A 27,863-nucleotide genomic window follows, 5' to 3' on the forward strand; every position below is an offset into this window, starting at 1 on the left:
CTGTCTGCAGGCGGATGGATGTTAACACTCTCACCCTTGGAAATTCCAGAACAACAGCTTAGGGCGGAGTCAGTTGCGCAGGTGACACAGAAGTGGTCCCTGCCCAGACAGCATAGTTAAGGCTGATGGTTAATTGGGCCCTTCCTGTTTTGGATATGTCCCCTTTGCCTGTACGCAATAGGGGTTTTTAACTTCAGATATTATCTGCTTAGATTGGATTGGATTGAAGTGAATTTAGGTGAACTGAATATTCATTTAGCTTGGCCTGGGGTTGGCGTTCTACCTAAGGGTGGCTAGGGAAGGTCTCTGCCCTATACCCAGACCTTCTTTCATTCCATGTGAGTCCTTGAGGGTTTATTTCTCTCTTTTAGCCAGGAGAATTGTCACTAGAAATTCACTGAGGGCAACTTTCTTTCCACTTCTTTCTCATTTTTGTAGTTTGGACCCTCAGAAACAGGCTTTCCTCCTCAGGCACTGTTGCGATGCTCTTCAGCAGCAGGGGCTCCTTTGCTCTATCTTCCTTCATCTCCCTGCCCGTGATTACGCACACTCATGAGTGCCCCTCGGCTGCCAGATGGCCTTCCTTTAGTTGGGGCATAAGCAAGCTTCCCGGCTGGAGGCCAGAGAACCCAGCCAGTGTCAGCAAGTGAGAGACCTGCTTGAGAGATGGTCCCCAGTCCCTCAAGGGCCCGAGGGCCCACAGGCCAGCCATCCCCGGCTGCATGAGGGCCTCCCGTCCTCCCTGGCTCACCCTGATGTGCTGTCAAATGCAGGTCTGCCTTGTTTGATGGCCCTTCATATTACTGCACTTAGCAGGTCCTTCATATTTTACAGAGTGAAGGTGTGCAACCCTGCATCGAGCAAGTCTGTGGGTGCATTTTTCCAACAGTGTCATTCACTTTGTGTCTCTGTGTCACATTTTGGTCGTTCTCACAATATTTCAAACGTTTTCGTTATATTTATGTTGGTGATCTGTGATCAGGAATTCAGATTTGCTGCAGGCTGAAAAGATGGGAAGCATTTTTAGCAATAAATATTTTTAAATTAAGGAATGTACATTGTTTTTTTAGACATGATGCTATTGCACACTTTAATAGACTACAGGGTAGCATACACAGAACTTTTATAGGCACTGAGAAATCCAAAAGTTCACCTGTCTCACCTTATTGTGACATTTGCCTTACTGTGGTGGTCTGGAACCAAACGCACATCTCCAAGGTATTTCTGTACTATTTTTCTGAGTACCACAATCAGAGGGAGTGGAATAATGCTCCTAATTTGAGTTGCAAATTCTTTCTCTCTCCAATAGTATTTACTTTCTGCCAGACTGAGGGATATTCTTCTGGTGTGCCAATCTGTGTATGCAAGCATCGTGTTAGTGATTTGGTATGCTAACTAGTTTTCCTATGTGCTTACTGATCTGCCTGGAAAAAGCTCCATGTTTACTTTCTATTTATTTAGAGCAATTCTATCATTTGTCTCTATGCCTTAACCCTCTGACTGAGGCAGCAGAAAGTTACACAGAACAACATTATTCTAGAGAAATTGTGGGCATGAAGAGGCCAAGTGCTCTACGTTTTTTCACATATCCAGAAGCAAAGTTTCTCATTTTTTGCATAAGTTTGGATGCCCAAGTCCCTGTGTATTTACTTTAAACCCATGCCCAAATCCAGGAGCCACAGTTTGGTGGTGGTACTTAAAACAGTGTGTGTTTCTTTTGGCTTGGTGAGTGACACAGGTAAGACCTGCTGCTGTACAACCTAGTTGAGTCAACTAAGGATTCTAGAGGACTAGTAACTAGAGGACTGGTAACTAGCTAGACACATTTAGACTCTGTCCCTCAATAGTTCATTTACTCAGAGTTGGAACTGAAGTCAAAAGACATTTCCCAGCATGTGACTAGAATTGCTAGCTTGTTTAAACATTTCAATGTTTTTTCTTTATTTTAAATGTAAGAAAAAAAGGAAAATACAGGAATGTATTAAGAAGTGGTTTTCATATAAGCCAGGTGGAGAAAGACAAGTACCAAATAATTTCACTCATCTGTGGAGCATAAGAACAAAGCAAAAACTGAAGGAACAAAACAGCAGCAGACTCACAGAACCCAAGAATGGACTAACAGTTGCCAAAGGCAAAGGGACTGCGGGGTGGGGGTGGGGGTGGGTGGGAAGGGAGGGAGAAGGGGAATAAGAGGCATTACGTACGATTAGCACACATAATGTAGGGGGTGCACGGGGAAGGCAGTATAGCACAGAGAAGACAAGTAGTGACTCTATAGCGTCTTATGCTGATGGACAGTGACTGCAATGGGGTATGTGGTGGGGACTTGATTATTGGGGAAATCTAGTAACCACAATGTTGCTCATGTAATTGTATATTAATGATACCAAAAGAAAAAGAAAAAAAAGTGGTTTTCATTTCACTTAAAATTATTTCTTCTTAAAAATACAGTTGTAAGCACAACAGTATTTTAATGTCATTGAATTGTACCCTTCAAAATGGGTACATGCTATGAATATGTTACCTCAATAAAAAAGACAAAAAGTAGATATGCAATGTATTTTTGGCTTTTTAAACAAAATATTATGCTATAAGCTTTTGTCCGTGCTATTACAGGATGTTAGAAGATGTTTTACTCCCCATGTGATCATTCATTCAACAAGGATTTATAATGTTAGGAGTGAAGTACCAAGTACTATTTTAGGCTGCTGGAGATACAGCAATACATGTGACCAACGAGACCCCTGGACCCAGGGGGCTTCTGTTCCAGCCAGAGGGGCAGGCAAGGGTCAAGGACACAAACTCGGGACTATGGAAGTGCTGTGAATGGAGTTGACAGGGTGGTGCGACAGAGCTACTGGGGCGTTAGAAAGAATAGCTACCACCATCGGGTGGGGAGGATAACTGCATGAGCTGAGCCCTAAAGGCTGAGAACAAGCCAGCAGGTGAATGAAGGGCCGAGGAACAGCATTCCTGGCAGTGAGAAGAGAAAGTGCGAATGTCCCAAGGAAAGAGAGAACCAGGCAAGGCTGCAAGATCAAGAGGAGGTGAGTGGGATGGACACAGGACTGGCGCTCAGTTCAGGAGTGAGGGGTAGCAAACAGACGAAGGACGGGGACAGGAGAGAGAGCCTCCTTGGCTGTGGTGACGGGCTCCGTCCGTATGCAAACACAGGAAGAAAGCAAGGCAGGGTTTTAAACAAGTCAGTGACATGGCCAGTGCTTTTCAAAGCTTTCTTTGATTACTTATGGATCAGAGGTGGAGAGAGTTGTGAGGCTCAGTCCTGGAGGCTACTGTAGGAGTCCAGGGGCCAGAGGACAGTGGGCAGTGCTGTCTCATGCCCCTTGCCCATTCCCAGGGGTGACAGCATAGGCACAGCACTGCTTTTCCTGGCCAGCAGCTGGATGAGCCCCTCCTCGGTGTCATTGACCTTTGTCAGCAGAAGGGAATAAAGACATACAGGAGAGAGGCAAGTGTGCTCCTCTTTGCTAGATGGCCAAGGGCCCTGTTGTCAGGAGGAAATAGGAGCTGTGGTATCTCACTTAAGTTCAAAGGCAGCCGGCTTAGTGGTTTGCCTACTGTGATTTTGGAGTCAGATAATTTCAGTCAAATGCTTCCCTTTATGACCAACCTCAGTTACTTAACTTTTTATGTAGCAGTTTATTTTTAATGGGAATAATTGTACTCACCTGAAAGAGTTATGAGGCATAAATGCATACAAAGTGCTCAGCTTTGTGCCTCACATATAACAAGCACGCAGTAAATGGTAGCTATGATTAACCACAACAAAAAGAATCCCCAAAAATTGAAAGTGTAATGATTTACGGGTACTTTGAGAATTCTCTACTAACGGAAGTTTAGGAGTGCATTCAGCACTATGCATATTAGAATTATTTAGCAGAATTGTTCTAGGATCTTTAGTAGTCTACTCAATGTTTTCAACTTAGCAAAGCTCTATTTCTACAATGAGCAAAAGTATTTTATTCCAAATATTAAAACTTATAAGGATATTGGGTATTTATGGATACTCAGCTAAAAATAACCAAAGCCCATTTTTACTTTGTATCAAAAAGAACAATAAACAAAGCTAACCAAGACTTTCTTCTAATTTTCATTAAAATATTAAAATATTTCCAAAATAGTGGAAGCAAATCAGCCAAATTACTTACAGTGGCTATGTAGAACAGAGAAATTAAGGTAGAATCCATCTGATTTTTTGAAATTTCTGTAATACATGTAAATGACTTTTATAATGAAAAGTATTTTAAATTATCTTTAAACCAACTTACTATGAGAAGAAAGTACATTTTGTCATCATCTTAGGACTGTGAATGAAAAATCAATCCTTTCCACTTTTATTTCGAAAAGAAGGTTTATGTAGCACAGAGAAGACAAGTATTGACTCTATAGCATCTTACTACGCTGATGGACAATGACTGTAGTGGGGTATGTGGTAGGGACTTGATAATGGGAGAATCTAATAACCACCATGTTGCTCATGTAAGTGTATATTAATGATAGCAAAATAAGAAAAAAGAAGGTTTAGAAGGTTCTTTTTTGAGTCACATGACAGTTATCTAAAATGACATTAAAATGGGCCTAAAATCTTCACCCACATGCAAATAGTAGTGGTTGGCAGCTAAATCATGGATTGAGGGGGAAGAAAAATTTTGGTTTATTTTCAGAACTGCTTTAAAATGTCAAAATTGTCAGTTGTGTTGGGATTCAGGACCCAGGCTTAAGGTCCCACATGAAGAACATGAAGAATGACTACAGGATGTTCCTGAGGGCGTCACAGAGGGTCAAGGTTTGTGTTATCAGCTCAGAACAGATGGGTGCTGAGAGGAATCCTCCCGTGCCCATTACTGATGAAGCAAGACCTGCTGAACTAGTGGGACATAAGGATTCACCCAGCTTCTCTGCTAGCCCTACCTGGGAAGTCTCCCCAGTCCTTCCCACTCACCATCCATGTCCAGTTAGCTCCCAGGCCCCCGAAATATTGTCTCCTTGCTTTACAGCATAAAATGCCCGGTGTTGCCTCCGGTACCTGCACCCGCATCTCAGGTCACCACGGTTATCTACAGGGCTGGTGGGCGCACTCCTTGCACCCGACCCTCCGTAATGGGTCCTGCATGATGGTTCTAAAATGCCAACCTGATTATTCACTCTCTGCTTTGTCTTTTTTTTTTTTCCTCCAGCTTCCTTCTCTCTCGGATATTCTCCTTTCTTTCTTCCTGCTAACTCCAGCGAGATTTTCAAAACCTGGGGTCCCTCATCCCTCTCTCTGCAGGTTTCAAAGCCTTCCCATTCTGATTTCAAAGCCTTCCTTCTCCAGGGCCTTAACCTTTTTTACACATAGCACTTGGCACATTCTAAGAAGTTTGTAAATATTAATTCATACAATCCTCACAATAAGACACGGTTATTAGAATAACATAGAAGCATTTGTCCAACATGTATATTGAGTGTCTAGTGGATGCAGATACAATTTTAGGCACTGGGGATTCAGAAGTGAACAAGACACACAGACTTCTGATCTCAGTGAGTTTATAATCTGTTGAGGATTATAGTGGATGATTAAACAGATAACCAGGTATATAATATGATGTGAGGCAGTGAGAGGAGCTGTGAGGAAAAATAAAGAGAAAGGGATGACATATGACGGAGAAGTCATTTTAGACTCACTAGTCAGGAAAGGCAATCTGAGGAGGGGACATCTGAGCACAGACCTGAATACAGAGTGGCATGTGACTGGTTACAGGGTGGAGGGGAAGGGGTTCAGGCAGAGGAAAGAGCAAGTGAAGAGATCCTGAGATGAGAGCAGGCTCAGCAGGCAGTCAGGAGGCCAGTGTGCTGAAGGCAGCGTGTGGGTGGAAAGTGGTCGGCAATGAAATATGGGAGGAGGGAATTAGGTCCGGTAAAGGTTTTCAGTCCATCCTGAGGACTCGGGGCGTTATTCACTGATAGGTGTCAAGCCTGGGGACATGCTCTGACATCTTTTAAAGGTGCACTTTGGCTGTTGAGTGGAGAGCAGGTTTACCAGTGAGGAGGCAGGTGCTCTGGTCCTGGTAGTGGGGATGGTGACTTGCATGTCCCCACCAAGGCAGAGAATCTGTCAGACTCTGGCCGCATTTGGAAGCAGAGCAGACAGGATTTCCTGACGCTTGGCTATGAGCGTAGGACAGTCCTGGGTGGCTCCACGGCTTCTGGCCAACTGGTGGGCTGGTGGTACCATTTGTTGACATTTGGGAGAGAAATCATTTGGGGGGAGGGTTGGAAATGAAGTGTTCCATTTTACACCCCTTAATTTGAGTTGCTGCCAGGATTCAATTTTGTCTCTAATGAAATGGGGATAATGTTTACACATTTCTAATGAGGATTAAATATGATCATTTTCTTTTGATATTATGTAGATGGAAGGTTTGTGTTTATTCACACTAAAGCAAAGGGTAGAGTTTCCTTTCAAAGACTCTCTCTGATGGGCCAGATTGTGCTGTCTTGTGCAAACCCTCGTATCAAGAAATGATGTTGGTAACAGACTCACTCTCCATATTTTATTTAACATTTATGTAGAGCTTATTATGTACCGGACACTATTCAAAGGACCTTATGAAATCCAGCCCCTCCTTTGTGGTGTATACCATTATTACCCCCATTTTACAGAGGAAACTGGCACAGGAAGGTGAAGTCATTTGCTTAAGATCCCAAACCAGTAAATGGCAGAGCTGGAAGTTAACCCCAGTGCCAAGCTGCACGTGCCCTTCTCCACGTGAGTGGTGCCATCTCTGACATGTGACCCGGTCCCCTGACAGCACTGCCTTACTCTGGGCCCTGTAGTTGTTCTGTCTGGGTTCTTACAAAACTTCTGCTGAAAAGAAGCCTGTCAGTATTGATGGCAACACCCCTTTTGTCTCGGATCTTCCCAGGCCACTGGCAGTCACCCCAAGCACTCATCTCCTCTGTGTCTTTCTTCTAAAGCCCTTAGGTCAGTCTCCTCCCCGCATTGTCACACACAAGCGTTTTTGGGATCCTGTCCTCCCCACGCGCCCCGCCTCCTGGCCAGTTGTTACAAGTTGTTCCAAATCCTTGCAAGCATCACGTTTTCCACTCATGCGTTGAAGCACACCACGTGCCACATTGCACTGAATGCCGACGACAGCAGATGAACATGACAGGAACCCTGACCTCTCCAGAGACTGAGCTAGAGGCCGGATTCTAAGCCCATCCGCCTTGGGTCCCTCCTCCTAGCACCAAGTGAGTGCAAAGCGGACATTCAAGGAACATTCATTCATTTATTTAGCAAATGTTTACCGAACGCATACTACATGCCAGCAGGCAATGTGGTAGATGCCCAGCATATGGCAGAAAACCAGACGTGCGCAGGGTTCCCACTGCTCCAGGGGTGCAGAGAGAGCCTCGGCCTGCAGCTGCTCCTCCGCGACCGCTCAGGAGGCGGGCAGAGGCTGGAGGTGGGAGACAAGGGGCGGAGGCCGCAGGAAGAGGCGGCGAAAGGGTCCAAAGCGAGAGGTAGAAAGGCTGGTGTGGCTTCTGGCGACCTCTCGGTCTGGAAAGCCAGACGCGAACCCACACACACACCCCAGCCGCTTCGGGGCCCCCTCCCCGGCTGCGGGGGCGGAGCACAATAGCGTCTAACTCCGGCGCCCGTCTCGCCCGGAAAGCAGAGCTTGTCAAGACAAGATTGTCGGGGAGCGAGGCGGCTGGACGCTGCATGCGCGGCCAGAGGGCTGGCGCAGACAGCAGCGGACTCTCTCGGGAGAGAGGACGGCACGGCTCACCGCCCAAACTCCGGCTGGAGCCTGGATTCCAGTCCCAGGCCTGTGGCTTACCTGTTGTGTGACCTTGCGCAAGTCACTTAACCTTCCTTAGTTACATCATCGGTTAAGTGGGTCTCCTATAATCTTAGGGTGGGTGCGAGATGAAAAGATAAAGCCTGGGAAGCTTCCCCAGCATGGTTTCCAGCACGTAGGAAACGCTCCCGGAGCGGAGGTTGTAATTACGCGTACCGACACCTCCCTGGGTCCCCAGCCTCCCCCGCGCCGGGGCACCCGCTGCAATCTTCCAAGGGAACGCGACTCGCTTATTGGGGCGCGCCCTGCCTTGACAGATTTATTCGTTTGCTTGGGGCGGGATTTGGAAAGAGGCGAGGAAAGGAAGGAGGCGGTGGAGGGCAAAGAAAGGGAAGAAGTGGAGGGGCAGGAGGCGAGCGAGGCGGGGCCGGGGAGGAGCCGGGCCGGGTTCCCGGGCCCGAGCGCGGCGCGCACCCGGGGGCGCGGCGGCGGGGCGGGAGCGGGCGCTGCGGCTGGGCGGGGGCGGGGGCGGGCGCGGCGGCCAATGGCGCGCGGCGCTAGGGCGGGGGCGGTGCAGGAACCCGGCGCTGACAGCCCAGCTCCCCAACTCCGCCCTCGGCCCCGCGGGATCCCGGAGCCCGAGCCGGCCTGGGGCCGAGGCCGCCCGCGCCGCGCCGCGAGCGAACATGGCAGCAGAATGAGGAGGCTGGGGCCGGGTCCTGGCTACCGCCTTCGCCTCTGCGCTGCCGCTCGAGTTCCGCGCCCGGCGACCTACGACCCGCAGGCTTAGCCGCCCTCCTGGCGGCCGCCGGCTTATTTCACTCGGAGCGCGGGGCGCGGAGGAAGGGGACCCCGCAGCCGAGCCTGCCGGTGCTCGGGCAGGGTGGAGAGGCTTGTGCGTGCGACTCGCCGGCTGCGGACACCACGCGGGAGAGAGAGGGTCCCTGGCTGCCGCGGCGCGGGCGCGGGCATGAGCGCGCCATGGGGCGGCTTCGGCGGGGCGCACGGAGCGGGCCGCCGCTGCGGCGAGGGTGCCGCCTGAGCCGGGGCTCAGCGGGGTTTGGGGGCCTCGGGCGCCCTGGGGAGGTTCCTGCCGCCGCCTCAGGGGAGGACAGGAGCCCCGTGTGGCGGGCACTGCAGCAGCTACAGTACTGAGGCGCCCCGAGCAGGCGCCGCCTGCAGCTCGGTGCGCCCGCGGCACCCGGGCGCCTTGCCCGGTGCACCCCCGCTGGCGCACCGCGGCGAGCCTAGGGCAGGACTGGCTAGAGGGGTGTGCGTGCGCTTGTCGGACGGGAGAGCCGAGCTCGAGCAGAACCAGGCGGACCTGAGCAGCCATGCTTCCCGGGGTGGGCGTGTTCGGCACGAGCCTCACGGCCCGTGTCATCATCCCGCTGCTGAAGGACGAGGGCTTCGCGGTGAAGGCACTGTGGGGCCGCACGCAGGAAGAAGCGGAGGAGCTGGCCAAGGAGATGAGCGTCCCCTTCTACACCAGCCGCATCGATGAGGTGCTGCTGCATCAGGACGTGGACTTGGTGTGCATCAACCTGCCGCCGCCGCTCACCAGGCAGATCGCGGTCAAAACCCTGGGTGAGCTACCCCCTCCCCCGCTCCCCGCCCGCCGGCTCTCCTTTCCTTCCCTGCTGCGTTTCTCCTCCTCATCCCAGAAGCTTACACGGCATCTACGCTGACGCGGGTACCTGAGAACCCACGTCGCACTCGGAGCACCCTTCTTCCTCACCCCCCGCCTTCCCCTCCTCCGAGCCTCCCTCCTCCCTTCTGGCACCACCTGGCCGCGCTTCCCCACGTGTGTGGCGCGGAGGCTGGAGAAGGCGTGTGTTCCGGGGATGCGAACGAAGCAGATCAGCTGCTGACAACTGGGGATGGGCTGCTCTGAGGGAGAGAAAACTAAGTCCCCAGCTGTGTGTGTTGGGCCCGAGAATGTGCGTGCTCTCTCGCCTGTGAGAGGCGAGGGCGCGCCTAAAACGCCAGAATAAAGCGCCCCATACGTGACTCCGGTTTTCCTGGGGGCTGTAGACTGACTACCTGACGTTCAGCAGCTGTGGCGCCCAGCTGGGATAGTTTGTTTCTTCCTGCTGTGAGTTAGTGTGAGATCTGAGATGTGACAATCAGCTGAAATTATTTCCTCTTGACTGAAAGCAAGGAGGGCAGGGGTGGTTGGACGGGGCTGGGGATCTATTGGGACGTCTCCAGGGGTTCATAGGTTACATAAAACCAGAGGGATTTGACTTCTGCGTGCAACAGGCCAGGAATTGTTTTCTTTGAGCATTTGGAGTAAAAGTTATAAAATTTTGGAGCGATGGGCTCAGTAGTTGCAGAGGCACAGACGCTTTGCGTAGGAAAGGCTCAGTGGTGGCCAGTTCCACGTGGAAGCCTTCAGTGGTTCCTCTTTACATCCTGGAAGGAATAGTTGCTAGGCCTGGTGTTGACAAGTAAACTGGGGATGAGCTCACTTCTGCTCACCCTCCAGTCCCCCCACCTAATCTGGGCAGCCTAAACAATCTCAGAGCACCTAGGATCAGCGTTGCTGCCATGCCCAGAGGAAAAAGTACGTATTTTGTCCACATATAGTTAAGTCAGCCCCAGGAAGATGGCTCGCTCCCTACTCGCCAGAGAAAATGTATTGGCCACCCTTGAAAGTTGGAATTGTTAAGGAGTGAGGAAAGAGACAGAGCTTATGGTACAGGCTGCTATGTGGGAGAAGAGTTAGAGGGAAGGGACAGGGCCCAGAAACCAGTGGCAATTTAAGTAATCTTGGGAAGAATGTTTTATTTAAAAATGTTTAAATCCAGGTATGGATCTAGGGTAGGTGAAATGTACATGTATTTTAATTCTGTCTTCAGAGACCTATGACCAGAATGTAGAACTCTTTCTCCCTAGAAAACCATTTTCCTCAGGCCAGCCTGCTATTGACTCAGATGGGACATCTTACAGAATTCCTAGGAGGCTGCTCCAGTTTGTCAGCTTTCACATGTATTTTATTGAATTTCTGACCTTTATTGCATGTTTTTTTGGCCTTGAATTGAACATCATTGGTTCTAGCCAGTGTTTCTCTTTTTCTGTTTGATCTAATATATATGTTGGGTAGCTAACTGCTGTGCTTACAATGGCTCTGTGCATATCAGATAGATTATAACCATCCTGTAGCATAAATCTACTAGGACAATGGACATAAAACAGGTCCATCTTGAGCTCCATCTCTACGAGAGAGCTTATGACTGGTCATATGGGGAAGATCTTGTAACCTTGACCTTGTGTCTCTCTAGGGCAGGCAGCACAACAGCCCTAGAGCTTGTCTCCAGGAGAAGCAATTGGGGGAACAAGGATTTGCCTGTTTTTCTGATCATCTCTGGTACTTTAACCATGAATGTATTTGGGGGTTCTGGCTTTGAGAATATTGGCATGAATTACACACTTCCTGATGCTTCTGTTCTTATTTTCAAAAATTCTTATGATTTTTTTCCCTTGATGACAACATGAATTTCCTCTTCAAAACCAAGCCTAAGAGGCATAAGAAATTGATGTAACTTAATAATCAGGGCTCAGGAATAAGGTTTCATTCATGTTTTCATGGTAGGTCTGGGGCTTCTTTCTTCATTTTCTTCTTAAACTCCTGGTTTTGCAGGTCATTTGTAGCAGTTGGTGATTACAGAAAACGTTGGGGCCTTGGAGTTTGATGTGGCTGGGCTTTAGTCTTGTTCCAGACTTCATCTTCAACTAGGAAATACCCAGAGGTCACTTTCTTTTACATTGCTCTTTTGAGTACATAACGGGGGTCTTGTTGGTTTGCTCTGCTGTCATGGTTAAAGGTTCAAAACACAACACAGAAGGTGAAAATCCCAAACAGCTCTTGGGCTGCACTGGCCGGTGGGGGCGTAGAGATGTTAGTGTTTGCTGGAATTGAAACAAGTCCATCTTGACCAGTCCTGGTGAATTGTCCTTCTTTTAACAGAGGCCTGGGCTTTAAGGGGCTCATCCAGCAATGGCAAGAGATCTGTGGCCCTTGACCCATTCTTGTAACTGGTCACAGGCCTGTCAAGGTGAGGGGCTGGTCCAGGGACCATTGAAGAGGAATGAAACTTGGAATCAGTTGAATCACACACAGCCTCCTTTAATTTCTAAAAAATTTCCTTGAAATCCCTACCTTGGTGAACCGGGCATTTCTCTGTTGTAGAGACTTCCCTGCAATGTGCAAATTCTACAGTGTCCAGGGCTGCCTCTTGTTAAGTACCTACTGTGTGCCGAGCAGTGTGGTAGGTGCTGCATATAAAATAGTTCATTTCACAATGAAAACAATCTTCTAAGATGGATATTAGCCCCATTTTACAAATGAGGCAACAAAAATTCAGAGACCTGAGTCAAATGCTTAAGGACATACAACCAGAGATTTGAACCCCCTGTTCTGCCTCCCCCAGAGTCTTTCCTTCCTCTTCCATCTGCTAAGCCTGCTCTTTTGCCTTATAGTTCTTTCTCCCAGATAGTGGCAGTCTGGGTGAGATGGTTGCAGTTATCCTTTACTCCTGTTTACCCTGTCCATAGAATTAGTTTCCAAATCTGGTTGATGCCAACTCCTCAGTCCCTCTTGTATCCATTCGTTCTTCTGCACCTTGGCTTCCTCCACAGAAGGAATGAGGCCCTTCCTAGTTTCTGAATTCGGTTCCATCCTGCCACTCCTCATCCCGCTTCTGTCCACCATCCACTCTGCTGGCGGCCTTAACCTTGAAGAACTGCAGTCCTGATCCTGTCACTGCTCCCCTTTTCATTACTTCTAGGAAAAGCCCCAACTTCTTGGCATGACAGGGGAGAGCTGCTGGTGGTCCTGGAACCCCAGGGGCTTCAGCTAAACTGCTGTGTTTCGATGAACAGACCCTGTTCGATGGTATGTCCATGCCTCTACGAGGAGCACCCTCTGCCTTGTGTTTGTGATGGATGCCTGTTCATGTTTCCACACTCAGGCCCTGGGTCTCCCCCTCCCGGAAATCTTTCTGTTCCTCAGTCCCAGCCCTGTGCACCTTTCTGTGCTCTCTGTGGCATGTGCCCCCATCTTTTCTTGCACCTGTTAGAATGCACTTGTTTAAAACTTAAATTTTGTTTAGTTATTGTGAACAGATTATATATTCACATGGTATAAATTTCAAATGCTATAAAAGTGCAGAGTGAAGAATAAGTGTCCTCTAGTTCCCTGTCCTTCAACTGGTGGCGATCACTGACCATTTTTTTTGTGTCTCCTTTTGAAGATTTTCCTAGGTGTGTGCTGGCAAATATGTATGTGAGAACTTTTGAAATCTTTTTTACACAATTGTTAATATCCCATATGTATTATATGCTATATATACCTTTTGTCTTGCAACAATATTATCTTGAAATTTTATGTATACACACACATACTCCTATACATCTATATGCTAAAAACTTAGAATATGAAAGTATCCTTGTTCCTATTTTTGGCTGCATAGTATATTATTGTATGGATAAATCAAAATTTATTTAACCAGTTCCTTACTACTCAACATTTAGGTTGTTTGCAGTTGTTTGCTTATACACACATGAAAGGAATAGTCTAGAGCACGTGTCATTTTGCACACATGCCGGTCAGCTTTTTGGGTAAATATGTGAACTACTGGTCAAAAAGTATGTGTTCATTTCCTTTAACAAAGACATTGCCAAATAAATGGTTATCTGAAATGACACTGCTATTTGTTGATTTCCTTGGGTGCCTCTCTCCAAAGGCCCCTTGACTGCCAGGTTCCTGAAGGCAGGCAGCCAAAGATGGTCTTGCTCACCTTTGTTTCCAGAGCAGCACAGCGTGCAGGACACAGCACAGCTCCCCAGCCAGACATTGGGGTCAGTCAAAACATGTCTCCAGTTTGCCCTCCTGTGGTGGGCCACACTCCCTACACTGCAGGCAGCCATCCAACTGCCACTCTTGTTTCTTACCCAGTCTCTTCTCCATACAACAGCTAAGGGACATACGTATGTGGCGCTGTCTCATTGTCTGGCCAGAAGCTTTCAGTGGCTCCCATGGCCCTTGAAATGACATGCAAGCTCCTCTCCATGACTCACTGGGCCTGCAGTGGCCCTCCTCTTCGGTGACTGTGCACTCTCTTGGGCTCACTACCCTCCAGCAACTTGCGCCTCTTTCTGTTCTTCCAACACTCTAACCCCTTTCCTAACTCTGGGCCTTTACAAACTGGTTCTTCCCTCTGCCTGGAAGGGGTTCTCCCTCATTTTGTTGAATGGCTAGCTTGTCCTCGCTTTCAAGTTTCAGCTGTAATGTTAAATTGGGAGAGAGGCCTTTCCCATCCTCTCCTCCAAATTAAAAGTCCCCCCCCCATCATCCCTCTGCATCCTCTTTATCTTCTTGGTAGCACTCTACAGTTTGGGATGCTCACTTTTATTTGCTTGCTATTTAGTCTCCCCAAAGAGAACGGAAGTTCTCTGTGCTGGGACCTGTGTCTGCTTTGCTCTTCAGAGTGGCCTTATCTCCCCTAGACAGTGCCAGGCACTGAGTCACCTAGTAGGCACACTATAAATCTTAGTTGAATGACAAATGGAAGGAAGCCTTTTCATTGAATGAATGAATGAATGCTTGGGGAAGGCAGAAGGTTATAAACAGGATGTGTCCTGCATGCAATAGCCTGGTACCTCTCAAACTTAAATGTGCTTCGCATCATCTAAGGATCCTTCAAACTGCAGATTTCAGAGTGGGACCCAAGATTCAGGATTTCTACCCAGCTCCCAGGTAATATGGATGCTGTGGTAGCCAGACATGGAGTTATGATGGCTCTCTGCCTTCGGGAAGAGAAGGCGTCCCCTGCCGTGAATAATTAACCCAGCAGGGCAACTGTGTTCAATTACCTGTTGCTTGTGTATGTAATGTGACATCTGTGTTCATGGTCTTGCCCTGGTTTTGGAGAGGGAAGTGTAGACTTTCTTGGGGAAGCCCCTTTGGGGGATGGAAGGCTCCTTTGGGTTGGTGAAAAAGACTGTTAGGCTGTTGAGCTTTGATCCTGCTGCACATTTACTTGCCCCGACTTGTTTGGCATAATTAGCCGAGGACCTGGAGCGGTAAGCCCTTTCCTTCCCACCTCACAGGGTCAGCAGTTGCTCAGGGGTGAGGAGAGCTGCTGGGACGGGCTGGAGAACAGGAGGAAACTGGGTGGAGACACGGCCCTCCAGGTCGTGATTGCCACACCAGCAGAGATACAGTGGCAGATAATCAAATGTGTACTTGGACTTGATAGGAACCCTTCTGAAATTCCAGCAAGCCTTGGTTTTCCGGTTCATTTCTGAAGTCTCTTCTGGATCTGTTTCTATCTGAAGACTGCATTGAAAAGGTGACTGTGTTTTTCTCTGAGTTTCTGCCCCCAAGCACTGGGTGACAGGATTTCAGTCAATCAGTTTGGTGGAGGGGTGAGCAAGCCCTGGGGTGTTGTGTAAATGAAAGAAATGGCTTTCTTTTTTTGTGAGGAAAAGTCAAGCATCACCAATCTTATTTCATCTGACTGAGTTAAGGCACCATTGAGTGGTTATTTTGTTGATGATATCTGGCTTTGAAAATGTACAGTTCTGCAGAAATTAAATTGGAGTAAGAAGGGGCCAAATAAAGAAGTTGGACATTCTGATACCTGACTGGGGAAGAACCAAAAAGAAAACAGAACAAAAGTGAAAATAAATAGCATAAATTTAGGGTTTCACTGAAAAAGAAATACATAGGCAATTAGTTATATATTTTGTTTCAGGGCAATCACAGCCAGCAAAGCATACCATTTATAAGGTGTTGCAACTCACAAAAACTAACCAACAATAAGAAAGGGTGGCAGGGTACAGCTGCATAAACCATCCTTCCTGCCCCTCAGTTTTCTCATCAAGAAAATGGGGTTAAAGATACCATCAGGGGGGCACTGGTGTGACAATTACCAGGAGAGGGAGTGTGCAGAGACCTAGCGGGTGGCCCCCCAAGTGTCTGCATGAGTTCAATAAGTGTTAAATTACCTCTCCTCAATGTGATCAATTCTCTAGCCTATTCGAAATAGTGCTTTTAAAGATTTTTTTCATACTTTTTGAAGAGATGATTTGCTTCAGTTCAATTAAAAACTACAGCAAACTTTTCTTCTTTTTGAAAGGAGTGTGTGTAAGCCTTGCATTTTCTAAGTGACTAATGACGTCAAGCACCTTTGCATAAACCTGTTAGCCAGTCGTGTATCTTCTTTGGTGAAATGTCATTCAGATCTCTTGAGTGTTTTTAAATTGAGTTGTTTGTCTTCTTATTATTGAGTTGTAAGCATTGCTTTTGTGATTTGGTTACGTTGTTAAGTTAGGGTAGAATTTTTTGGCTTTCAAATGCTTCCCTTAATTTTTTCATTTTGGAACTAGACACAGCGGAACTAATTCTCCAACCCAAGTAAAATTAGCTTTGCCAAATATTCATTGAAGTGATTCAACATTTAGAAGAGCGAGACAGCCATGTGAGCAGATGCTGATTACTGGGCTCCAGCATTGTTACCCTGTCCCAGTAACGCACTGAACCTTCCTAGAGGGGCATTTCCAATCTGAAGATTCTCTGAAGTGCTCCAGGGTCTTTCAAGCACTTATTTTGCCTAGTGTTTAGAGAATGTTGCTCTTTTCTTCATTTATTTTTATTTAATCAGTGCCTTCGAATGCCTGGCACTGTGTTAGCTGTGGTGAGAAATGCCCCAGATAGTATGATGTGATGTTTATTCTGGAGAGAAGGTAAGCATGGGCAAGCAGCCAGCAATGCAGTGAAATATGTGATTAAGTACAGCATGAACTCTTAACACAGTAATGCCAGGAAATGTTCGCTGAAGGCAGTCGAGTAACCCCAACGTATCAATATTGGATTAAGGGTTGGCCACCCGGGCAGCTGCCCAGTGCCACTCTATAAAGGGTACTAAGACAAAGGGGAAAAAGAGAGAAAATGTTTGAATGGGATTCTCCTTAGAAAAAGTGCTCTGTGTGTGACTGGGAGATTCACTGCAAAGTGAGACCTGGAAGGGGCTTCCTCGCATAGGTGGCAGATGGTTGCTCCACTGTCTTCTAGAAGGGCTGCCTCCACTGCACTGCGGAGCTGTTGTTTGGCTGAGTGGGGAACTTGAGTTTGAGGTTAGAGATAAAATGTGTGGGGCCTGTGAGGAAAGGCCACACTGGTCCCTGGTGTCCTTACCCTCAGGTAGCAAGGGCCCCTGAGGAGGGGGCTCTACAGTTAATGGATGCTGCCTGAGAGCTGAAGGAAGAATTCCTGAGGGCTGGAATGGTCTGGCAAAACCTTTGGTAACGATGGGGCTTATACTGGACCAAGAAGAGGAGGTAAGCATGAAATAACTAAAAAGGAAGATGGAGAGGGCTCTATGATGTAAAATCCTCTTCAAGGAACCACTTGGTTTGTAGCAACACTCTGAGGAAGATTGTGTTTCCTACGATCAGTGGCTGAGGACAGCTAGAGTGGTTGAAGCATGTCCAAAATTAAAAAAAAAATTTTTTTTCTTGTCTAAAATTAAAAAACATTACTTTTTAGCTAGCAAATCCTACCCTCCCCTTTCATCAGCAGTAGGTCCCACTTGTATCTTTCTCTCCCCTCGGATCCCAAATGGTGACAGTCAAAGATGACACAGCTCTGGGGCAGGCAAAGGAAAGAGCTTGCAGGATGTCTGTAAAGAGCCCTGTTGAGAGAAGCACAAATGGCCACCTTACCAGGTGTGAAAGGAGCTGCAAAAATTGGTTCAGCAAGAAACATTGTAAAGAGAAGCTCCAGTGTGATGAAATTGGGGCGTGCACTGGGGGAGAGGAGGGTCAGCTGAGGAGAGGGGAGCTGGCCGAGCTCAGCTCCTGGTTTTGTGCTGTGTCAGAAAGTGGCGAATTTTTGTTGTACAGTTGAGCCCCTACATGGTCCAAGGGTCAGTGCTGGGCTGGGGCTCTGGTCTACTGGAGAGGATGATGGATGTCCCTGGAGAAGGACACTCAGTGCCTGATGTGTGGATGTGCTTGTCAACACCGGAAGGCAAGGGTTCAAGGGGATTATGGTTGTAAGGCTGCTGCAGAGTAGCCTGCGGTCATTGGAGGTGGTTTCAGACAAAGGCCACTGTGGAGGAACAAAGAGTTAGTTCCTGACTTGGGACCCAGAAGTCAGTCAACAGTCACCTTGAGTGGTGAGAGCACAGGCTAGCCAAACGTGACCCGTCGCGTATCTCCATCGCTCTGTTTCAAAAGGAAAAGTGCCTGTTGAACTTGGTGTCATCCTGTAGAAAGCAAAGTGAGGCACCCAAATGCTTTATCAGTGGAGACATTGACCAGTTTTAAGAAGCTGCCCCATCATGCTGTCTGGGGTTGGGCCCTGGCCTTGCCACATTCTGCATGGCTATGGGGCCCCCACATAACTCTTCTGAACCTCAGTTTCTTCATCTGTGAAACATAGATAAGAAAAGTACCCAACTCAGGAGGTGGTTGACTTACACAAGGATTTGTTGAAAGTGAGTGCTCAATAAACACGAGAACCTTGCTTAATCAGAACTTACAGTGGGTTACTGTCCACTCATTCTTCCCTTGTACAAACATTCATTGAGCATCAGCTGTATACCAGGCACGCTCCCAGTCTGACTTTGCAATACAGTAGCCATGGGCCACAAGTGACTCTTTAAATTTACATCAAGTAAAACTAGATCAAAGAATTCAGTTCCTCAGTCTCCCTACCCACATTTCAAGCATTCAGAGGCCATGTGTGGCTGGCTGGTGGCCACCATATATATAGGCAGTGCAACATAAAATGTTACCATCATTTCAGAAAGTTCTGGGAGACGCTACTAATCTTGATGTTGGAGGTTCAGCCGTGAACATGGCTTGATTTAAACATGGGTTTTTGAGAATCCAAACTCTTGGGTGTGTATCATTTTCTCCCAGAGATGGGATGATGGGGAGCAACACTGTGGGTTGAATGTTGCATAATTTAATGAGGTATAGGCATGACCTTCACTATTAGTAAACCCTATTATTAATAAGGGAGAGACGTGCCATGCAGAGTTTCTCAAAATCCCCATCAGATGTTGGGAATGAGCAACCAGGTAAATGACCCCCTCCCCATGGCGGGGGGGTATCTCAGATTCCTTAGGGGGCAGATGGCACAGATGGCACAGGAGAGGCTGAGGGAGAGCAGGGCAGGAGTGCAGCCCTGGCTCACAGGAGACATTTCCTTAGCCCTCTCAGAAACCCTGCAAGGTTTCCCTCCTTTTGGCCAATGTAGGGCCCAAAGCTCAGAGAAGCAAGGGAGGGCAGATGGGGTGCGGTGGGGGGGGACTAGGTGCAGGCCTCTCAGGCCTTTGAGAAGCCAGGAGAAAGCTCCCAGCCAGTTCCTGAAGCCTGGGCAAGGGAAGACATCGGCCTTCCCAGGAAAGTGCTCTCTGCTCTTCTGCCAGCACACGGTGACCCTGGGGAAAGGAGCTTCTTCTGGGTGCCTCCTCTCTCCATCCTCCAGCCTTCCCTTCCTCTGAGGGGAAAGGCTAAAGAGGTCCTAAAGCATGAAGCCTCCAGGGATAGGTAATTCCGATTTTGCTCATTGTTACAGCTTTTCATTTTTTTCCTTCAAGTCCCCTTAAGTTTGTGAAAGCAATCTCCACATTGTGTGCGCTCCTTGGGGAATGGGGACTGTGAAATTCCAGCTAGTGAGCCTGGAGGGAGAGGTGAACCTGCATTGTGTGTGTGTGTGTGTGTGTGTTGGGGGTGAGCCCACATGTGCCGAGAGTGCCTCCCACAGAATGTCTCTTGACCGAAGTCAAGGTCAAAGTAAGGATTTTAGATCCCCTCTTATTTAAACTTGTCTTTAGCAGCTCCTGTCATTTTCTCCATGAATATGAATGATCCAAAGTGGGTGGTGGAAAATGAGATTCTTTCCCCTGCTCTGTCTCGTCCCCCTTTTTTCCAAGAGAGCTGGGGCACCAGACGACATAAAAGTGGGTACAAGCATTTAGGGGGAAGAATAATGCCACATGTCTGTGTTCGTCTGAATTTTTTCCACACCACCTGTGTGGGACCTTTGTCTACACGGCACAGTGCCGCTCTCAGAGAACCCGGGGGACATAGCCTGTGTGACTCAGTGTGCAGCCATTCACATGGAGGGCACAGAGGCACCCCAGGGCACCAAGGGGTGCTTGTCGAGCTGAGGCCGACCTACTGGTGCCTACTCAAATGCAGTGGGCCGCTGCACATGGCTGCCTGCATGGCGGGTTCCGTATCCAGATATGTACCTGGCAGCTGACATTGGCTTTTCTCCTTTCCAGCCCACAAACCCAGTCAGGACCAGACTGATAGATGTGTTCGTCACTTCCAGGTGCTGGGAAGCCAGTGAGATCGCACTGACCACATCCGCCAACAGGGATTCCCTACTTGGTTATTTATTAGTTTTAGGCTAGTTCTACATTTATATTCACTACCCACTTATTGAGTGCCTACGATGTGTGGTGACCTAGCAATATTCCAGGTCATGGGCAGGGTGAGCAGTCATAGATGTGTAAGACCTGGTGTCTGCTCTGAAAGAGGTTATAATCTACCCAGAACCTGCCCATCACTTTCGAATGAGAAGAGGAGCTAACGTTTATTGTGAAGCTACTGTGTTCCAGGTCCGGAGTCAGGCATGGTATGTGTCATCTCATTGCCATCTCGCAACTAACCTGCAAGGTGGACATTTAACATATCCATCTTATAAGTGAGAAATTCAACTGTGCAGAGGTTAAAAGTCACATGTCATTGATTCTAAGACACATTTGTTTTCATGCTTTTAACATCTGGAACAGGAACATGTCTTACAGTTGAGGTCATGTCATAGTTTAATTGGCAGTGGCTTTTCTTTCTTGGTAGTAAGTGAAATAATCCTGTTTGCAGTGGTGTCTTAGCTCCTGTGAAATGGGGCGTTTTGTCATGTTCTTCCAGCTAAGAAGCAGCAGAATCAGGATACCACACAGGCTTGCCTGACTCTTAGCTTGTGTGTTTGCCGGCACAACGTGCTGCAAAGTCTCTTGTGCACACGCTTAAAGGCTGTGTGATTTCCACAGATGCAGCAGGAGGGGGAGTGATGACTGAATTGGGGCTCATGTCATTAATTCCACACCTGAGGGGACAACAGCGAGAGGAACTGCATGTGTCAAAGAGGGTGTTGGAAATTGGAGAAAGTGTTGTTTGTCTTCCCTCTGCTGTTGCTTATAACTCAGGTTTCAAAGAGGCCAAGAATAAATGGCAGATGGCTATATGGATAAGACAGACACAAGAGTGATATAGTCCTCTGTGCCGGTGTGTTCTGGGCTGCATGTGGCGCTTTTAGCTGCAGGAATCCATCAGGGATGTGAGCGGTGGTGGCAGGTGTGGTGGCCTCTTTACTGTCCTGGAGAATCACCATGGCAGATGCAGGCTGACTCCCTCTCCCGCATGACTGGTTTCTGGGAAGGCCCCAAGTGCAGGCCTGTGTGTGTTTATCGCTGTCACTGTGCCCTGTGGTCACCCAGGTCTCTTGCTACCACAGCTGACCTGGATTCTGAAAGCGGTGCTAGGACTGCAGGAGGAAGAAACCGACCCACCCCCGCCGCATTTTGCACACATGCTGCGCACGTTTTGACTTGATCTGCATGGCCCCTATATGCTGAAAGAAATTTGGTCCCACAGTGGGCTCTGACCAAGTCATTTTCCTGAGCAGCTGCTGTGGAAAGGGGAGATGTGGAAGGGGGCCTGGCTGGGTGATTCAGCATCTCATGGAAGGCTGTGTGGAACAGCAGAAGGAGAACATACCTGGTGGTCAGGACATCATGACACACCTTGGAGGGTCCCATCCCCTAACGCCCAAGGGAAACTGCGTCTCAGAGGCGTTGAGTGATTGTCAGTGTTCCCACAGCTAATTGTTGACAGGCGAGTCAGGACCAAACCTGGGTCTTTAGAGTGTTCCTTTGACCTTATCAGATCTTTAATCACTTGGGGCCTGTATTTCTCCAACAATGAGGAAAATGGGGAAGTTGACTTCTGGCGAGCTCTCCTAAGGAAATAACCTCAGATAATAACTGTGCAGAAACATGCACACACAAGTGTTCAGTGAAGCTTTATTTATGTTACTGCAACACTAGAAACAAACATAAAAGCTCCACACTAGAGCAGTTAGGGAAATATGGTAAACACAGTTGATTAAATAATGAATAACCATTGGAATTATGTATAGGAAGCCAGTAGCAATATGGGAAATTTTTTAATGTTATAATTATAGTTAAAGAAAAAGGATATACAGGTATTTCGATGTTATTAAAACACACATGTCCACACTCCCCCCCCACCCACAAAATTAAAGTCCAGTAGGTCATAAACCAAAATCCTAATGATGGTTAGTATGGGCTTGTGGAAGTATGGGTTTTCCTTCCCTCTAAATTTTCCATTCTTAAAAACATGGTTTAATGGACAAACATGAATTTACTTTTCAAAAGAGAAAGACAGTTAACATGAGAATAAAGTGTTTGGTGGGGGTGATTGTCCAGTTCTTCTGTGACGCTTTGGTTTGGGACAGATGTGCCTAGGTGCTGGCAAATGTCTGTGGTGTGCAGAGAAGTCCAGCCTTGGCCCAAAGGGAAAGTCAGTCTTCTAGGAAGTGGAAGTGTGTGTCTAAAGGTCTAGGAGCCCTGCCGAAGCCAAGGGCTCTTGGCTGCAGGGTAATTTGTTGGAAATTCTTACCTTGCGTGGCCCAAACCCAGACACTGCTGGAAAGGGCTGGTGCTGCCCTGTCGTTTTCCTCTGCCTCCTGCCTGTGCCCCAGGGTAGGGGTGAAGCTCCTTTGGGCTTCAGCCTTGCAAAGAAAGGAAGGAATGGTGCACCTGCACCACTCCCAGTTTCCACCTCTCCATTACTTTGCAGAGAGCTGTCTGTCAGCCACGCCGGAGCTGGTGTGGGTGCTGAGCAGCTTCAGAACCCATACTGCAAAATTCATCACCACCTGCTGGGATTTCTTTCTGGGCTGTGGGGACGGTGATGTGGCACTGCCAAAGGGGTGTTGGCTGGGAGCTGGGACAGGTGTTTCGTGTCTGAGCACCACAACTAATTAGCTGTTGTGACCTTCAGCAGGTGACCTCACCTCTCTAGACTTTCATTTCCATAACCATAAAATGCTGGCGCCAGAGACAGTTTAGGAGTCCCTGCCAGTTCCCACCCCATATATCTCTTCCAATAACTCATTTTGAAAGCTTGGCACTGACTGGGCAAAATTATTTGGTTTGGTAAATATGTTTAAGTGCTGTTTTATTGCTGTTGCTGTCATCCTGTTGATGAGCTTGACTTTACATTTTTTTAAAAAATCTCATGTGCAAACATGCACAGCTTTCCTTTACACCATAAAGCTTTCTTCTCTTCATCTGCAAGGGATGAGATGGCTTCAGGGCCAAAGTGGCATGACTGGCGTGGCTTAGTGGGAAGGCTGTTTGCCAGCAGTGCATGTGTGTGTGTGTGTTTACATATGCACACATGTATGTACAGGTGTATGTATGTGTGTATGTGAACGCACGTGCCTGCCCATGTGCATGGTGCCCTAGATGGTGTGGGTTTTTTGTTTTAGTGTGAGTGCTGAGATTGCATCTGTATGGGTAGTTCCTGTTGCCAGCTGTCAAGCTAGTAATTCAGTGGGTTCTTTGTCATTTCTGGGCCTGAATTTATGTGCACTGTGGGTGTTTGGGGTTAGCTTTTTCTGTAGGTGCCTTACTAAGTGGACTGTACTCCCCTGCACTACAGGAAGATGCAGATTTGCCTAAGAAGAACCACTGCATTGTCAGCAGAAGATCAAAGGGGTATCATTCTAAGCAAGTCCTGGCCAGAAATTGTGCTGGGGACAGTTTATAGGAGGCCAAAGGGAGGGAGATGATAACATCACCCCGTCATTCTTGAGCAAGTGTCTGGGTGCAGCCACTTTCCACGCCCATGTCCACCCAAGACGGGCTCCTCTGCATGTAGTCACCCTTGCTAAAAGGTGGAGCATGCACCATCAATAAACTCTGGGTGGGAAGCCTGTTGTTACTGATCATAACCCTGGCAGAGGAGTTCGTAGACCTCACCAGGTTTGTGTAAAGATAAAATCCAGGGAAGATCTTGGAAGAAAAATAACTCTGTTTACTTCTTCCATCTTTTCTTCATTACCTCTTAACTCAGACTAGACCCATGCCATATGGCAACACTAAGGAGACGCAGTAACAGCATCATCTTAGACTCCCACAGCAGTTACATGAAAATGCCCTGCACCGTGTGGGGGTTGGATGACCCAGATTTCACTTTAAATTTGCTGATAGTGCCTATGGCTTTTTTTTTCCTCATTCCTGAACATTTTGCGGAAGACAGGAAACCTTGATGGGGTCCTGTTCCTGATACTCACTCACTCTGTGGTCTGACACAGTCTCTTAACTTCACTGGTCTCAGGTCCTCATAGAGCGAAGAGTTTGTTTCCAGTGGTTCACAAGCCTGGCTACAGACCCTGGGAAGAGTTTGAACGTCCTGATGCCTGGGCTGTGTCCCAGTCAATGGCATCAGAGGCTCCAAGGGCAGGAACTAGTCACTGGTATTTTTAAAAGCCTCTCAAAGTTAAGGAGCTTTATTTAGAACAGTGCTTCTCAAACTTTAATGTGTTGTGGATCACCTGAGCGCCTTGTTAAAAATTGGATTCCCTAGGTCTGGGGTGGGGCCTGAGAGCCTGCACTTCTAACAGGTGTCCAGGGGGTGCTGATGTCACTGGTTCATGGACCAAGCTTTGGGTAACAGGTTTAGAATCTACATCTTAACCATAGTACAAGGCACAATAAATACGTTCACAAAAATGTGACATGAGCAATATACTATAGAAATGGACACAGGAAATCAGGGATTGCTACACAGAGGTGGTTGCATTTGAGAGACCCTTGAACAATAGGAAGGCTTTTTTGGGGGGATATAATGAGTGTGAAGTGGGGAAACTTCTGTTTCTCCAGAGAAGCAGAATAGGATATGTGTGTATTTATGCATATATACATATACACAATATGTATATAAACACACACACACATATATATATAGAGAGAGATTTAAGATACTGATTTATGCAATTGTAGACACTGGCAAGTTAAAATCTGTAGGATGGAATAGCAGGCTGGAGACCCAGGGAAGAGTTGATGCTGTAGTTCAAGGCTGAAGGCAGTCTACTGGCAGGATTCCCTCTTTACCGGAAATCAGTCTGTTTCCATTAAGGCTTTCAACTGATTAGATGAGGCCCACTCACAGGCTCATCTGCTTTACTCAGTCTGCTCATTTAAATGTTAATCTCATCTAAAAATACTTTCACAGAAACATCTAGAATAACATTTGACCAAACATCTGGGTATCATAGCCTAGCCAAGTTGAGACATAAAGTTAACCATCACAATGAGGGGAAGGATAGTCCAGTTTCTTTTGGCTTCTGTGAACTTTAGAACTGCAGCTGGAGAGGGAGGAGCTTGTGACCCAATGGTGCAAGAATGATTTCTGGGCACTTCTTATTCTTTGCTGTTGATGTTCCCACAAGTCCTTGTTCTGCTGTAAGTGTACAAGAGCCAGACTCAACAGGCCACAGAACCAGTGTTGGCTCAGCTACGGGTCTCTCTGCCCACCTGCGCCCCTGTTCCTGCTCATGTGTGGATACTGGAACCCAGACAAATGTCTGGATGCTTCCAGTTGCTGGCCCCATACTCAGGCGAAATGAATTAACAGGGAAGAGCGCACAGGGAAAACCAGGTCTGGAGGAAAACCTGTGTGTAGTGCCTTGGAGCCGACACTGTGTCTTACTCTTTCCTGATTTGAGTCATCTGGAAAAAGGGAAGATGAGTGGGCACAAAAGCAACCAAATATCTATAAACAAGAAGCGTGCTGTAGTGCCAGAGGGTCTAACATTTTCTGACCCTGATCCACAGGAAGAAATACATTTTACATCATGGCCCATGGATGTGTAACTACACGTACATAGATATAGGCGACGTGTGTGTGTAAGTTCTGTGGTATGGCACACTTACTTCATTGGCACATGATTCACAATGATACTTTCTATTCTGTTTCATTAAGAAGAAAAAAGCTGGTCCTGTCCTATTGAAATGACTTCACGATGCTTAACAGATGGATGTCTGTTGTAAAAATGAGCCCCAAACCCTGGCGGAGCGGAAAGAACTTGGGGAGCCTTTGATCCAAAGCAGTGCCAATCCAGGAGAACTTAGCTGATGGAGATGTGCTGTGCTGTCCAACACGGAAGCTGCTGGCCTTAGGTGGCTATTGAGCATGTGAGATGTGGCTAGTGCAGAATGAGGAACTGAGTTGTACATTTTATTCCATTTTAATTAATTTAATTGTAAGTAGCTGCATGTGGTTAGTGGCCTCCGTGGTGGACAGCACGGGTCCGGAGTACTGTCCTACCTCTAACTAGCAGTGTGGGGGTGAGTCTGCACCCTCACCACCCACAAGGCCTCTGTAAACTGGGAAGCTGAACTCAGTGATCTCTGCCGTGCCAGCCAGCTGCACCCTTATGGATTCTGGTGGTCAGGAAAGCTAGGCTTAGAGTTTACATGGGGCATATAGCTAATTATGTGGCCTGGGTGGTGGTACAGAGAATGTGCTTTGCATTTTAAAATGCTCCTTAAGAAACCTTTCCCTTCTTCCCTTTCAGTTGCTTAATTGCTCACCTGTGTGACTTGACAGTTTGAAAGGAGAGATGCTTTCTGCTTAATGAAATCTTAGCAGCCCATCTTCAAAGACTTGCTGAGCTCTGTGGGTGGCATCTGCAACCTGAATATGAGGTGCTTGGCATCAGCAGTGGCTTTCTTCTTGAGTAGAGGAACCCTCTCTCCAGACAGGTGTAAAGGTCCAGAGGAAGAGAGCAGTGGGAATTTGGGCCCATAGGTTTACTGTCAGGATTGGTTTATTTTGTTTTTGTTGTATGTGGTTTACAAAGCTAGTTGATTACATTTGAGTCCTGTGGGCAGAATTTATTTAAATTCTAACAATTGGAATTGGAAAAGCCTCATGATTTCACTGACCTCAGGGCCCTGCTGGGAAAACTAAGAGACCCAGGTAAGGATGGGGAGATGTGATTTCTTCCTCACTCTCTGAAAAGTTCAGGTAATAAGAGTCAACCTTGACTGAGGCGGGGTTTGGCAGGGCACATACTTGCCCTTTGGAAAGCAATTTCTTCTTCCAGGCCCCCATGGTAGATGGACCGAAGGTGAGTGGGGGAAATGCTCAAGCCTGTTGATTTGTGCTGAGCCCAGAAGTGATCTGAGATGTTCTGCCAGTCCACTTGGGCTCTGACGAGAGAGGTAAGAGGGACAGAAATTCTTGGAAGGGCCCTAATTCATGACATTTAGAAACTGGAACAAAATAACCCACTCTGATTGCAATTAAATGGTCCCAGGCTACTAGGAGCATTTATCTTGTTTACTTCTCATTTTCTCTGTGCATAGATAATGAGAGGAGTTTAAAAAGTGGGGCAATGATAGCATTGCAGATGAGCTAAGTCAGATCCCTTCATACATACATGCAACCCCTTTCGTCAAAAGTATTTTTGTCATATGCCAGGCCAATCCTTACCACCTCACTCTGAGGAAGTGGTGATTTTTATTTATAGATGGAGAAACAGAGAGGTTAGGTAACTTGCCCAATGTTACACAGCCAGAAACTGGCAAGGTCAGAACTCAAACCTGCCGTTTGGCCTATTCAACTGCTCTGCTGCTTCTCTGCTTCAGGCCTGACAAGCTGAAGGTGGCCTGCTGTGCCCAGGGTGGGGGTGACTCATGGCACCATCCTTGGTACACACAGAGGGCACTTGAGGCCCATGTGGGCGTCCTCAGTGTGTCGCTTGGAGGGTGGGAGTGCTGGTCCCTGCTTGCTGGCTTTCTTGGTGGAGGCTGAGCCTGGCTCATGTGTTTTCTGGAAGCGCTGTGTCTGGGGCGAGGTGGAACAGTGGAGTAGGGGCCTGCTTGCTCTCCGAAGTGGGAGCGAGGAAATTCAGGGTGAGGGAGAGAGTGTCCC

At 47.6% G+C, this 27,863-nt stretch overlaps 1 protein-coding gene across 1 annotated transcript in view; it reads left to right on the plus strand.

Annotated features, from left to right (window-relative positions):
* Nucleotides 1-8,365: 8,365 nt before the first annotated feature.
* Nucleotides 8,366-27,863, plus strand: part of GFOD1 (Gfo/Idh/MocA-like oxidoreductase domain containing 1) — a 95,479-nt gene continuing 75,981 nt past the window's right edge. Inside the window, exon 1 of the mRNA XM_036877738.2 lies at nucleotides 8,366-9,395. Within this exon, the coding sequence (XP_036733633.1) occupies nucleotides 9,143-9,395 (253 nt within the window). The 5' untranslated portion in view covers nucleotides 8,366-9,142. The remainder of the gene's footprint in view (nucleotides 9,396-27,863) is intronic.

Source organism: Manis pentadactyla, chromosome 16, assembly GCF_030020395.1.
Source record: "Manis pentadactyla isolate mManPen7 chromosome 16, mManPen7.hap1, whole genome shotgun sequence".
Taxonomy (NCBI): domain Eukaryota; kingdom Metazoa; phylum Chordata; class Mammalia; order Pholidota; family Manidae; genus Manis; species Manis pentadactyla.